This window comes from Biomphalaria glabrata, chromosome 9, assembly GCF_947242115.1.
Source record: "Biomphalaria glabrata chromosome 9, xgBioGlab47.1, whole genome shotgun sequence".
Taxonomy (NCBI): domain Eukaryota; kingdom Metazoa; phylum Mollusca; class Gastropoda; family Planorbidae; genus Biomphalaria; species Biomphalaria glabrata.
Genome location: NC_074719.1, coordinates 22750992 through 22766560, shown reverse-complemented (window position 1 = coordinate 22766560; position 15569 = coordinate 22750992). Strand labels below are relative to the sequence as shown.

Here is a 15569-nt window from a genome sequence, read left to right as displayed (position 1 = left end):
AAATGTATTTATAAAAAAAAAAAAGTGAACGACCTGAATTTAAACTCGTGGGCTAAAGCCTACTCAGGCTTCTCAAGCCAGCACGGTAACCACTCTGCTAGCGAAGAGCGCATGAACATGAAATATTGTGTAGCTATCTATTGTTTCTATTTCATATTTATATTCACTATTCAGACGACGACCAAGAAAGGGGACTAATTCAGCTTATACCACCACTTTGGTCAATTACAATTTCTTTTCCTTGTTTGAGATACCAAAAAAAAAAAATTAATTACCAATAGTTAACTAATTGGGTTTTTTGTTTAAATTGATTCTTGTGTAGTGTAAAATTTCAGCTTGATCCGAGATTGGGTGTGGGATTAATAACGTTTACAAACGTTTGACCAGACAAACAGACAGACAAAGTTGATATAAGCTTTGCAACAAATAAAAGACTGGCTTAAAGACTGAACATTGGTCGACATGTTTATACTTTTGTTAGTAAGACATTCACTCTTGATTAGATTATTGCACTATCCAAACTGGTACATTTTTGGTAACCAACGTTGTTTTTTTCCCGCAGACGGTTCGGAACAAAGTGCGCTAGCTGCGACAAAGGCATCCCGCCAACGGAAGTGGTCAGGAGAGCTCAGGAGAACGTCTATCACTTGGACTGCTTCGCCTGTTTGATGTGTGCCAGGCAGCTGAATACAGGAGATGAGTTCTACCTTATGGAAGACAGGAAGCTGGTCTGCAAGACAGACTACGAGGCTGCCAAGGCCAGGGGTAAGTAAAGAAAAGAGTGCTGTAAATCTCCTTTGACATTGAACTTCATTTTTCAGCTCTAGCTCTATATTATCTCATCTCTGGATAGGTCACCAACCAGCTTTCTCCAGCAGTCTCGGTTTCTGGATAGGTCATCAACCAGCTTTCTCCAGCCGTCTCGGTTTCTGGATAGGTCACCAACCAGCTTTCTCCAGCAGTCTCGGTTTCTGGATAGGTCACCAACCAGCTTTCTCCAGCTGTCTCGGTTTCTGAATAGGTCACCAACCAGCTTTCTCCAGCTGTCTCGGTTTCTGGATAGGTCACCAACCAGCTTTCTCCAGCAGTCTCGGTTTCTGGATAGGTCACCAACCAGCTTTCTCCAGCCGTCTCGGTTTCTGAATAGGTCACCAACCAGCTTTCTCCAGCCGTCTCGGTTTCTGGATAGGTCACCAACCAGCTTTCTGCAGCAGTCTCGGTTTCTGGATAGGTCACCAACCAGCTTTCTGCAGCCAGCTCGGTTTCTGAATAGGTCACCAACCAGCTTTCTCCAGCTGTCTCGGTTTCTGGATAGGTCACCAACCAGCTTTCTCCAGCCGTCTCGGTTTCTGAATAGGTCACCAACCAGCTTTCTCCAGCAGTCTCGGTTTCTGGATAGGTCACCAACCAGCTTTCTGCAGCCAGCTCGGTTTCTGAATAGGTCACCAACCAGCTTTCTCCAGCCGTCTCGGTTTTGTTCCCAAGTCTTTCACATCTGCTTGGCCTCTGCATCTAAAATTATTCCATAGTCACGCTATTATTTATCCTGATTGTCTGGTGCTGAGACAAGACATTCAACAGTTTAAAAAATTTGTAGATGTATAGATTTAAGGTATACTCAGACCAAATGCATTTTAAATTCTAAAATATTTTCTCAATCATTGTAGCATTAACCCGTTGTATTAATGAATGAAAAAGCAAATATGAACATATACACATAATGACGACATATGCCATTATACTTAATAGCTTAAGATTACACATATGTGATTAGCATTCAGATCAATAGAATAACCCCAAAGATTGTGCCTGTAGTTCGATCACTCAAACGTCAAAGTTTTAATATAACAAGCTCAAAACTGATTTTAAATGTATCAACCATTTAATTGTGTACTCTATTGTTTCCTTGTCCTCACTAATTTGACTACTTGCTCGTTCAGAATATGAAATGGACTCCTCTAACAAGAGACCAAGGACAACAATCACAGCCAAGCAGCTCGAGGCCTTGAAAAGAGCTTACAATGAAAGTAACAAGCCTGCACGGCACGTCCGAGAGCAGCTGAGCGCTGAGACCGGTCTGGACATGAGAGTAGTGCAGGTACGTGAGTAGATACGTGAAGCATCTGCCTTGAACTCTTTCAGTTCACTAGAGTTTCAAACCCTCGTTCTTTGTCAAATCTCTATGTGGGAAAACTGAGTCCCTAGCCAGAAAATTAATACTAAGTGTCATTGAGCTGGTAACGTTGTTTGTCTAATTCTTGCTCGCTTTTTACTTTGGTTTCTGTCTTTTGCGACTTTTATCATTTTTGGTGAACTTTTAATATTTATTTTTTATCTCCAGCTTTTCTGAAAAGTAGAAAGAAAAGTTTTGATTTCTTTCATTTTGAAAGTTCCGTACATGGCATCATTTTTAAGATAAATCGTACATATCGGTTTTGCTGCTTGTCTTGTGAATTGTGCTATCTACTGTCAACAATTAGTGATGGGAACTAAACTAAATTTTTTTAGTTAAACTAAAACTAAGTTTAAACTAAAAAAAAGTAATTAAACTTTTAGTTAACCACAAATTGAAAAAATTAGTTAAAATAAACTAAGAAACATTAGTTAAACTTTTACTAACTATTTTGACCTTTTTTAACGACAAAACAGCCAAACATGAAAATATAAAGTATAAAGCACAACCAATCTCTTTAGCAAAATGTTTGTGCACATGAAAAAATATTTAAATGTCTTTATGGGATATATGTAGATCTTAATAGAATCACTAGAATGATACTATTATAGAAGGAAATTAGAAGTAATTGTCGAAGTTCTAATATAAGTAGGCTATTATAAGTTACCTTTTAGAAGTAATGATAAAACTGCATGTTGACTCTCTAACTAACTCTAGATTCTAGAATATTCTGGATCTAATATCTTCTACAAACGAAATGATCAGAAATATAATCTGGATCTAGAATTAGATCTAGCTACTAGACCCAGACCTAGATCAAATAATTAATATTTTAATCTAAAAATAATCTAAGAAATACTAGTTATTACTACTACTAGATCTAAAATCTAGATAGAGTCTAGTCTAGTAGATATCTTAGTAACTCTAGATCTAGAGATTTTAGATTATTATTTTAATTATGATTATAACTAGGTATGGGTATTTAGATCTATATACTCTAGTAGATAATAGGCTACTAGATCTAGATCTAATAGATCTAGATAGTAGATATAAGTATAATTATAATAGAAGTAGATCATAGATGATTAGATGTAGATCTAGAATCTAGTCTAGATTAAGTTAATTTAGTATTAGATCTAGTATAGTGACGACTATTATTAGTATTATAGATCTATCATCTATGCATCTTAGGTCTTAGTATAATAAGTAATCTAGATATATCTAGATCTAATCTAGACTCTAATTCTAGAATAGTTACATATTATAGTTATAGACAAGAATCTCTAAACTAATGGATCTAGTCTAATAAAGTAAAGTAATATAGATTTCAATTAATAGATCTATATTATCTATATTATTGACTTATAATTTTAAATTTACATCTAGATTTAAGACTAAGACTACTAAGAGTTAGACTCTACTTAAGACTAAGAGACTAAAATAATTCAATATATAGACTATTATGACTATTGATCTAATAGTAGTATAAGTATTCAGTAGTAATAGACTAAACTAATAATAGTAATAATACTAATAGACTTAGACGTCACTTGACTCTAGATTCTAGATCTAGTAAAAAGTTTTTAAATAAAAAGAGTCGACATTTCTTTTAGATCTATATAGTAAAGCAAAATTCTTTGCCTGCAGCTATACAGGAACACATTGGTATTTAATAAAAAGCAGCAAAATGTAGATCTATAGAATCAGGATTTATAAGGCAGTGAAACTTGCTAGAAATATAATGAACACGTGTATTTTTTTGAAAAGGCGGGAATAGCGACCATTATAGGATAAAGGTCAAAAGGCTTTCTTGTGACCTGTGCACCCTCTTGTTTATTCTCCTCTATATTATTTATAAAATATATTCTCCAAATTACATCGATTTAAATATTTATTGGTATGTATGTTAAAAAAGTTTGTAAAATTTGTAATTAAACTTTTTAGTTTGTAACTAAAAAAAACTAATTAAACTAGGATTTTAACTAAACTTTTATTTTTTAATTAAACTTTGGCCTTAACTAATTTTTTTTAGTCAAACTAAAAGTTAGCAACTTTTTAGTTAACTTTTGCCCATCACTATCAACAATAATAATAATAATATTAATAATAATAAGGCTTGTCTTTGAGTCCGAAGATTAATGAGGATTGCAGTATTTCCGGTAGATACGCAGCCCCAGCTGTGACCTACATATTTTGCCACATCCAGGGCAATGAACAGTCAACTTCATAGTACGGGTATTAGGCCGATCCTTGCCTATGTTTTAAAAATGTAGGAAACGGATTATTTGATGCTACTAATGTTTTTTATTATTCTTACTTACTTGTAGGTTGTATTAGGAACAAAAAGTAAAGATTTAAGAATATTTTATGTAACTTTATATGTTACTATTTCAATTGGTATAAGGTCTTTGTTCTATTCACATTACTTATGTCTGGACACAATATGTTTATGAAGAAGTAAAGCTGTATACATTTTCTGGTTAGTATTTTGAAATTTCAAAGAGAAGTAACGTCTCTATGTGTTTCAAAGAGAAGTAACGTCTCTATGTGTTTCAAAGAGAAGTAACGTCTCTATGTGTTTCAAAGAGAAGTAACGTCTCTATGTGTTTCAAAGAGAAGTAACGTCTCTATGTGTTTCAAAGGAAAGTAACGTCTCTATGTGTTTCAAAGAGAAGTAACGTCTCTATGTGTTTCAAAGAGAAGTAACGTCTCTATGTGTTTCAAAGAGAAGTAACGTCTCTATGTGTTTCAAAGAGAAGTAACGTCTCTATGTGTTTCAAAGAGAAGTAACGTCTCTATGTGTTTCAAAGAGAAGTAACGTCTCTATGTGTTTCAAAGAGAAGTAACGTCTCTCTGTCACCAACAGGTATGGTTTCAAAATCGACGGGCAAAAGAGAAACGTCTGAAAAAAGACGCTGGAAGACAGAGGTGGAACCCATATTACAGGCAGATGAAACGAGAAGGGGAACACGACAGCAGCCTGAGTGCAGATGAAAGAAGTGATGATGGTAAGATGGCTGAATTTCTATGCAAGATATTTGTGCATTGTGTTAGTATGTGCGTGTATTGAAGACCTTTACAAACTGAATATGTGCTCAAGTAAGAGGAACAAAAATTGAGATAGATGATAGAGACACGTACGAGTCCAGTTTCTGTTGTTAGTATCAGTTTTAACAAAAGCGAAACTATGATCTCTGGTATACTCTAATTTGGAAGAAAGACTTTTAAATTATGAACTATTGGCATCGAAAGTTTATACTGTAGCTGTGTAGAATATTATTAATGGAACGGAGTTATGAGTGATTAGTTTACTTTAACTAAATAAATAAATTGTAGCTTTTATATAGCACTACTTTCATGCTTATAGCATGCTCAGAGAAGGTTTTTTCCGTGCAGCCTTTAAGCGCTCAGTAAACACAACTCTGCTCGAGTCGGGTGTCGAACCTGGAGCACCTTTCATAGGTTCAAGCGTACTTAGCCACTCGACCACGCTTCCCACTATTGGAGATTTCATTAAATTTTCTTTTTATTTGCAACTAACGATCTTGTCTTGTCATTGCAAGAGAATGACTATTGGCTCATGAATATTAATACTGATAATTTAAATAAGACATCTTTGAGATCCTGAACATAGCTATGAATATTTAAGGTCATGGGGGGTGTGCATTTTATTTGACTTTTTATTTGATGTTTTACTGACGTGTTGATTGTTTCTTGAAACAGGAAGCCTAGATGACATTGATAGTGCAAGTGGAATGTCTGGCGGCAGAATGTCCGGCGATGCTTACAGCCTGGACTCCGAACTCTCTCTAGGACCTACTGGACACGACGGCCCTGCTCTAGAGCCATGGTCACCGTACAGCGGACCACTCGGTCCTAACGGTCCGCCAAACTTAGGACCCCCATTACCAGGAGTAGGGCCCCTCGGTCCAAACATAAGTCCTGGGGGGATGCCTGGAGGTCCTCATCACTTCGTAGGGCGCCACTCTCCAGGGGCGCCGCTGTCACATTCGCAAATGATGCCACTGGACGCCATGTCCGGCATTCCCAGGCTGCTCCCTGCAGGAGAAGACAATTCCCAGAGTTACATGGATTACCCCCCTTCGTCAGCCCATAATCACGTGGAAGTCTACTAAACCTGAGACACTCATGCACATTTTGTGTTCATCCATTCCCCCACTGTAACTATTGCAACCGACACACGTGATATGTCTCTTTATTTTTCTTGTTTGTAATGATTCCGAACTATGTCAAGTCTGCATTTACTGCATTGTAAAGTGAATTCAGAAAAAATAATTATTGCATTTTTTTTTGTTACCAACGAAATTCAAGTCACGACAATTAGGTTCTCTGAGAGCGCAGAGTCTGGACTACAGTACGATAGTCCTTTACGACATCAATCAGTCAATAAGCTGACTTTAAAGCTGGAGAATCAAAGTCAACATATTTTGTCGAGTGCTGCATTTATGAACTCTAAGGACTGGCCATTGCTTATCTATTCCCTAAACAATGTTGGTTTCTATGTGAAACATTGTGTTCTGAAAATATCTTGACTTCAACGTAAATCAAGAAACCAGCCAAAGTGCTCGGGTGTTAGTTGTTAGGTTACATTTGACAATGTACAATTTTGAATGGAGTTTCTGGTACAACGAGTTCCCGAGTACCCACTTAGTACGTGTTTAAGGACGTCATTGGGTCCAGCCAATTAGCTGCAACAGGAAATTTGTAAACAAACTATAATAGAGAGCTTCAGGAAAGAAACTTATTTCAAAATGTTTTTATGTTTTTTTTTTATTAGACCCATCTTGTACGAAGGTAAAACACATTTCTTTGCATATGTTCCGAAGTCTTAGATCTAGATTCTATACTTGGAATTCATTGCATTGACTGCTTCCAAGCTCAAGTAAATATTATTTTCCCAAACACTCACATCCCCTGTCCTCCCCCTCCCTTAGTCATGGCTCCGTATCAGATCTAGGTCATGTTTACGTACCAGTCTAGTGACCGCTTCATACCATTTGAAGGTACATCACAGGTCCAGCTTGTCTATGTACATACATGTATGCATCTCTCTTCTGAGGTTGATGGTTGTGAACATCTGATTTCGAGGCAGTCTTTACATTCGGAATGTTTGTGCTTTCACTAGTTCTAGCTTTACAAGATATTCTGTGTACATATCAAAACTCTTTTGTCTCATTCATCTAGTCCAGATTTTTTATTTCTTCTAAATATTGTAAGCTAAACAATGTTTGTAAGTGATACTCAAGGAACTATGCTATGTATGTGTGCATATACACCAATACATGGTACTAAGTTTCTATTTAATTGAGATGCTATTCTCTGGTCATTCCATTTTTTTTTTGCTTATTTATTTGTCATTTTTGTTCAATGAACATGTATTATGTATTTGTAAGAAAATGTCAGTGGAATCTTTTTTTTTAATGACTAGTTTGTTTAGATTAGTAACTCTCTACTACACGCTGTTGTGCTGACAGTCTTTTTCAAACTTCTTATACATCCGTCAAAAGCAATGTTTCTCAAACTTTGGGGCACATCAAGGCAAAGGGAGCGCAAAGGCGGGTGTTGTTGTTTTCGATATTTCAGTATTAATAAAATGTAAAAGTCATAATTAGCTATTTCAAATATGCAATTTTTAAATCAAGTAACGCCGATTAAGTATTTAAGTAGGACCTTTCTGTCTTCGCTTGAAGCGTCTCCAAAAAAAACCCCCATCCACTGCAAACGTTCTTTTGAAGAGACGAAGGCATTTCGATGTTTTTACAATGTCTTTTTAGAGTCTACCCTTTTTTCTTATAGCAGAACGGTCGATTTCTTCCGAGTAATCAAGTCTACCTGAACCTGATCAAGTCTACCTTCACTCTGTTACAAGATGATTCTCTGAACACGATCAAGTCTACCTTCACTCTGTTACAAGATGATTCTCTGAACCTGATCAAGTCTACCTTCACTCTGTTACAAGACGATTCTCTGAACCTGATCAAGTCTACCTTCGCTCTGTTACAAGAAGATTCTCTGAACCTGATCAAGTCTACCTTCACTTGTTACAAGATGATTCTCTGAACACGATCAAGTCTACCTTCACTCTGTTACAAGACGATTCTCTGAACACGATCAAGTCTACCTTCACTCTGTTACAAGAAGATTCTCTGAACCTGATCAAGTCTACCTTCGCTCTGTTACAAGACGATTCTCTGAACCTGATCAAGTCTACCTTCACTTGTTACAAGACGATTCTCTGAACCTGATCAAGTCTACCTTCACTTGTTACAAGACGATTCTCTGAACCTGATCAAGTCTACCTTCACTTGTTACAAGACGATTCTCTGAACACGATCAAGTCTACCTTCGCTCTGTTACAAGACGATTCTCTGAACCTGATCAAGTCTACCTTCACTTGTTACAAGACGATTCTCTGAACCTGATCAAGTCTACCTTCACTCTGTTACAAGACGATTCTCTGAACCTGATCAAGTCTACCTTCACTCTGTTACAAGAAGATTCTCTGAACACGATCAAGTCTACCTTCACTCTGTTACAAGACGATTCTCTGAACCTGATCAAGTCTACCTTCACTCTGTTACAAGACGATTCTCTGAACCTGATCAAGTCTACCTTCACTTGTTACAAGACGATTCTCTGAACACGATCAAGTCTACCTTCGCTCTGTTACAAGACGATTCTCTGAACACGATCAAGTCTACCTTCACTCTGTTACAAGACGATTCTCTGAACCTGATCAAGTCTACCTTCACTCTGTTACAAGACGATTCTCTGAACCTGATCAAGTCTACCTTCACTTGTTACAAGACGATTCTCTGAACACGATCAAGTCTACCTTCTCTCTGTTACAAGACGATTCTCTGAACACGATCAAGTCTACCTTCACTCTGTTACAAGACGATTCTCTGAACCTGATCAAGTCTACCTTCACTTGTTACAAGACGACTCTCTGAACCTGATCAAGTCTACCTTCACTTGTTACAAGACGATTCTCTGAACCTGATCAAGTCTACCTTCACTCTGTTACAAGACGATTCTCTGAACCTGATCAAGTCTACCTTCACTCTGTTACAAGAAGATTCTCTGAACACGATCAAGTCTACCTTCACTCTGTTACAAGACGATTCTCTGAACCTGATCAAGTCTACCTTCACTCTGTTACAAGACGATTCTCTGAACCTGATCAAGTCTACCTTCACTTGTTACAAGACGATTCTCTGAACACGATCAAGTCTACCTTCGCTCTGTTACAAGACGATTCTCTGAACACGATCAAGTCTACCTTCACTCTGTTACAAGACGATTCTCTGAACCTGATCAAGTCTACCTTCACTCTGTTACAAGACGATTCTCTGAACCTGATCAAGTCTACCTTCACTTGTTACAAGACGATTCTCTGAACACGATCAAGTCTACCTTCTCTCTGTTACAAGACGATTCTCTGAACACGATCAAGTCTACCTTCACTCTGTTACAAGACGATTCTCTGAACCTGATCAAGTCTACCTTCACTTGTTACAAGACGACTCTCTGAACCTGATCAAGTCTACCTTCACTTGTTACAAGACGATTCTCTGAACCTGATCAAGTCTACCTTCACTTGTTACAAGACGATTCTCTGAACACGATCAAGTCTATCTTCACTTGTTACAAGATGATTCCCTGAACACGATCAAGTCTACCTTCACTTGTTACAAGACGATTCTCTGAACCTGATCAAGTCTACCTTCGCTCTGTTACAAGACGATTCTCTGAACCTGATCAAGTCTACCTTCGCTCTGTAACAAGACGATTCTGATGTTGACCCTACGACACTCAGGTGCATTCCAAAGGTCAATGTTCTCTTGCCTACAATGTCTTACGTACTTGAGTCACGGCTTCTCCCACACCTTCTTTATTTTATTGGACCTGCGCTCTTCTTACTGGGAGAAATGATGTAGACCCCAGGAGAAACAATGTCTGAATGTAGACAAACGCGAGGAGTCTGCAGCCCTACTCCAGTCATCCCCAAGTAGGCTACGGGGGCGCGAGCGTGAATTGTTGGTCTTAGGAGAAAGTGAAGCTGGTTACAGTTTGAGAAACACTGATTTGAACATTTAAAGTTTCACTTGAGTTTTTTTTTCTTTTTTTCTTTTCCCTTGGCATCGGACCAATTATTAGTGGTCTAATTTTCAAAGGGAACAAATTTAGTGGGTTATCGCATACAGTATCAGTTGATCATTTAAACATTGTTTACACTAGCGGAACATCTTTCCTTAAAAGTGTCAGAGAAGGAATAAGTTAAATGTAATTATTTGTACCATCTACAGATCAAAAGCTGAGAAATACATTTTAAAATAGTAGTTCACTTTATGACATCCTTCCATTAGGCTACGAGAATTTATGTTTCCTTTCCTCCTTTTTTTTTTACTATACCTCTATTCAAGTCACTCCTTCGTAGAGCCTGGTCCAGGAACCTTTCTTGTTAAATTACTAGAGTAAAGACTAAATGAACTGTGTTTTAATTCTTATAACTTTAGGGATGAATTTGTGTTGTCTTCCAAAATGGTAACTCCAAACTCTGTAACCAGTGCTATAACTTTATAGCGACACCGACATTCACCCCACTTGACTTGAACTGCTCTTAAATAGCGGTGTTTCTTGCTCCGGCATGTTCAGCGCTTCAATCTCTGTGGACATGTGAGTCAATAGGGTTTCTAGATGTAGGTTTCCCTGCTGTCTTTAGGCGCTCAGGAAAATCAGCTCAAGTCAATTAAAAAAAAAAAAAACTACAACTACAACATGGCAGTGACTAGAATATTAGAGAGATATTACTCAAATTTGGGAGTCTCCCGAAGAGTCGTACTACAAAGGCGGACATGTAGGCTAAGATGATATTCGGATGGAGAGGCGTGTTGTTGATTTTTTGCTTATAAAGAAGGCAAATTAGCTGTGCGTGTGTGTGTTCATTGCTGAAAGTGGTATTTTCTAATACAATTCTACTAAAGCTTTACAAAGTACAGAAAAAAGGTCTAGAAGTATTGATGTAGAAATTTACAGACTAGTATCCTCAGCTGTAAGGATTCTTATGGATCAAATGTATATAGTTACGACTGTCATAAGATTTTGTTTTACATATTATGAAGAAAATACTATATTTTAAATCATAATACATATCAATACATCATGTATTTGATTTCATTTTAGAGTCTACGAAAGAATTAAAATAATTATATGTCTATATTATATCTGACTTCTTTTCATTTTTCATTTCGCTGTGACTTTAAGCACTGATATTGTTTTCTAATGGGCTATTTAGTAATTGTTGTTTTGTGATGTGTTATTAAGTCATTTGTTGTTTTGCAGTGTGCTATTTAATAGTGTGTTGTTTTGTGATGTTCTGTTTTGTAATGTGTTGTTTTGTAATGTGTTGTTTTGTAATGTGTTGTTTTGTAATGTGTTATTAAGTCATTTGTTGTTTTGCAATGTGCTATTTAATAGTGTGTTGTTTTGTGATGTTCTGTTTTGTAATGTGTTGTTTTGTAATGTGTTGTTTTGTAATGTGTTGTTTTGTAATGTGTTATTAAGTCATTTGTTGTTTTGCAATGTGCTATTTAATAGTGTGTTGTTTTGTGATGTTCTGTTTTGTAATGTGTTGTTTTGTAATGTGTTGTTTTGTAATGTGTTATTAAGTCATTTGTTGTTTTGCAATGTGCTATTTAATAGTGTGTTGTTTTGTGATGTTCTGTTTTGTAATGTGTTGTTTTGTAATGTGTTGTTTTGTAATGTGTTGTTTTGTAATGTGTTATTAAGTCATTTGTTGTTTTGCAATGTGCTATTTAATAGTGTGTTGTTTTGTGATGTTCTGTTTTGTAATGTGTTGTTTTGTAATGTGTTGTTTTGTAATGTGTTGTTTTGTAATGTGTTATTAAGTCATTTGTTGTTTTGCAATGTGCTATTTAATAGTGTGTTGTTTTGTGATGTTCTGTTTTGTAATGTGTTGTTTTGTAATGTGTTGTTTTGTAATGTGTTATTAAGTCATTTGTTGTTTTGCAATGTGCTATTTAATAGTGTGTTGTTTTGTGATGTTCTGTTTTGTAATGTGTTGTTTTGTAATGTGTTGTTTTGTAATGTGTTGTTTTGTAATGTGTTATTAAGTCATTTGTTGTTTTGCAATGTGCTATTTAATAGTGTGTTGTTTTGTGATGTTCTGTTTTGTAATGTGTTGTTTTGTAATGTGTTGTTTTGTAATGTGTTGTTTTGTAATGTGTTGTTTTGTAATGTGTTGTTTTGTAATGTGTTGTTTTGTAATGTGTTGTTTTGTAATGTGTTATTAAGTCATTTGTTGTTTTGCAATGTGCTATTTAATAGTGTGTTGTTTTGTGATGTTCTGTTTTGTAATGTGTTGTTTTGTAATGTGTTGTTTTGTAATGTGTTGTTTTGTGATGTTCTGTTTTGTAATGTGTTGTTTTGTATCGTGTTGTTTTGTAATGTGTTGTTTTGTAATGTGTTGTTTTGTAATGTGTTGTTTTGTAATGTGTTGTTTAGTAATGTGTTGTTTCGTAATATGTCATTCGGTTTCCAGCTGTACATCGGGCTGCCGACCAATGCAAGACACGGATCCTGGACTTGTACGCTGTCTTCTTTGACCTTATCAAAGCTTTTTGACACAAGAGTTCCTCTGGTTTGTAGAGGAATTTATCCCGGCTTGGAAAAACTATTACCAGGGTGTATTCGGTGTACAAAGTACAAATCTTCTTAAGATGAAATGAGTTAGAAAGAAAGCGTTGATGAAGTTTGATATTTGAATAACTTCTAATATGTTTCTTTGGCACTTTTCACCAGCCCAGAATCCAATGATCTCAGCTCTTCCGTAAGCAGCACACAACTATTTGACTAGGGAGGGGACGCATGAGACTTTTACTCACCTTCACATCTCCCTTAGTCTGATGGACTGTTGAGGAACCACACAAGATTTCTCGACAGTCTCTCTGCATTCCTCTCTGCCTTTTGTCTTGGCTATATTTCAATGGCAGGCCTGTCCATTCTCTTATGTTGTCTTCCCATAACTTTCTCTGTCTGCCTCTTCTTCTTTTTCCTGGTACTGTTCCCGGTAAAAAGGTCTTTGCAAGCCCCGAAGACCTTGTATATGTTTTTGTCTGTGTTTTTCTTTTTTTTTTTTTACACTAGTTAGCAGGTCATGGTGGAGTCCAATCGCTGATGTAAAACTGTCTCTAATCTTTTTCGTTAGTAATGCGGTCTATCACACTGGCGAAAAGAAAAAAAAAACATTTATTTCTTCCAACAGTGTTCTTTAAAGAAGGCGCCATTTTAAAAACAGCCAAACATAATTGTCTATTTTATTATTATAGTCTAGGGCAGTCGTTAGATATTTCACTTAGAATTTTAGCTAATTTTTTTAATTTTAGTTGTCAACATTGACTTTGTTCAGTTTATTGGCAAAATCTACAAATAGCGTCTTTTTTTTTTCTACGAGCTTTAAGAGCTTTACGTACATGGTGGCAAATCTGTGAATAGCAGGATTTGTTTGGTGTATCGGTGTAGAGTATGAGTAAGCATTGATTAGCAAAGTATTTTTAGAAATTATAGAATTATTTGTCTATGCTTTTCAGAACTGTTTATTCAACTTCATAAACTCTTTCCCTTGTCGCACCAATTCTTTCTTAATATGTAGTTGGCAGCAGTGACCTTTCAATTGCAAACTTTAGATTAAGTTGAGATAAACTCAACAATGCAGAGGGTGCTCAAACTTTCATGTTGCCAACTAAATCAAAACGAAATTGCGCACCGAAGTAGTTTAACAATTTGATTCTCCAATGCTTAAATGGGACAAAATTATCATTTAGCTTAAAAACAAAAACATAGCTTATCAAAACTGCATTTTATTCTGTAGGCAGTATACACCCAAAATAATATATTCAATATGGCGTCCAGGATGTTTTTTTAATTTCTTTCAAAAACTCTTCCCTATCTTACACTTTTTATTTTCTTATATTTTTCTTTAGAGTCTCCATTATGTTGTCACCACATTTCTTTCTGTAGCATTCACTTCTTGTTATCTCTTACTTAATTGTACTGCCTAAAGATCGTCAACCAGATCATACAAATCAATGTGCAAACAAAGAGTAGATTAATGTGATTAACATTTAGTGGGGAAATCCCACGTTATGGAGTTGTGTGTCTTGCGAACGATAAACATCTTGTCTAGTCTAGACATAAAATCTATGGAGATGTGACCTTAACATAAATTAGAATGTTTACTGGTTCTCATGAATGATTTGTTAGAACTGTGTAAATCACAAATTAAATTTTGTACAAATTTATAAGTAAAAAAAATTACCTAGTTTCTCTTTTTTCTTTAGAACATGGAATGTTTATTAAAGGGAGATTATTCAATTTAAAGACAATTTTACAGTTGATAGTTGATATTGTTACTTCCCTTTTTAATTCTTCCCATCGTAATGGATATTTAGAATTGTTGCTAGTAAAATTGTACTCTATCAAAGTGTGAATATTCGTACTCTCAATCCCATACTAGATCTATACCTCGAGCGTAGTCAGAAGGTGACGTCAGGAGAAAAGATTTAAAAAAAACATTAGAATTTATGTGGTATGTCCCGATGTTTATTTGATGAGAGACTCAAGTAATTATAGTTCCAACCACTTTAAGAAAAAAATGAAGTAACACAGTGTAGATATATTTTCTTGAGTTTAATGCCTTCAAACTCAAGCACGAAACAATATACATGCAAAGTAATTAAAATTAGCGACATCTAGATCTAATTCCTAACCAAATACCTCCAAGCTCTCCTTAACTAACAAAGCAACTCTCGTCTTTTATACCTTTTTTCACAGAATCGTCTAGATTATAAGACATTTGTTGTTTTTTTTACTGACCAGCTTACAGACTATAGCTTCCGATTTATACTTCTAAACTAATTGGAACTATCGTCTAATCTCTTCTGTTATGTGTTTTCTCATTTATTGCTGCTTTAAATGTTGTAAAATTGTATATTTCAAAATCTCTGTCTCTAAAAGTTATAACGCATTTTATATATCATGTGTGGCTCCACCGAATCCTCAGGTATTTCAGTTCAGACTGTCCTCAGGATGCTATTGAGTTAGAACCTTGCACGCCGTCAACCACTAATTGTCGTTCACCACATCAGGAGTTTAGGGTTACTACTTCATCATCATTTGTATTTCAGAAGAAACATCCAGAATTCGTAAAACATTTATGCAATAAATAAATGATGACATAGTCATTCCTCTTTTCACTAACAAACACACACACACACTCACAAAACATTCAACTATTCTATAGTAGTAAGCCTAGGCCAGAAGGAAACGGAAAATCATGTGTGTGCATCATGGG

At 35.9% G+C, this 15569-nt stretch overlaps 1 protein-coding gene across 2 annotated transcripts in view; it reads left to right on the top strand.

The window, feature by feature from the left end:
- The window catches only part of LOC106066660 (LIM/homeobox protein Lhx3-like), a 65915-nt gene extending 54496 nt beyond the window's left edge, over positions 1-11419 (top strand). For both annotated transcript variants that reach the window (XM_056042485.1, XM_056042486.1), the window contains exons 4-7: positions 563-765; positions 1941-2098; positions 5040-5181; positions 5897-11419. In XM_056042485.1, coding sequence (XP_055898460.1) covers positions 563-765; positions 1941-2098; positions 5040-5181; positions 5897-6309 — 916 coding nt within the window. In that variant the 3' untranslated portion in view covers positions 6310-11419. The remainder of the gene's footprint in view (positions 1-562; positions 766-1940; positions 2099-5039; positions 5182-5896) is intronic.
- The last annotated feature ends 4150 nt before the right edge of the window (positions 11420-15569 follow it).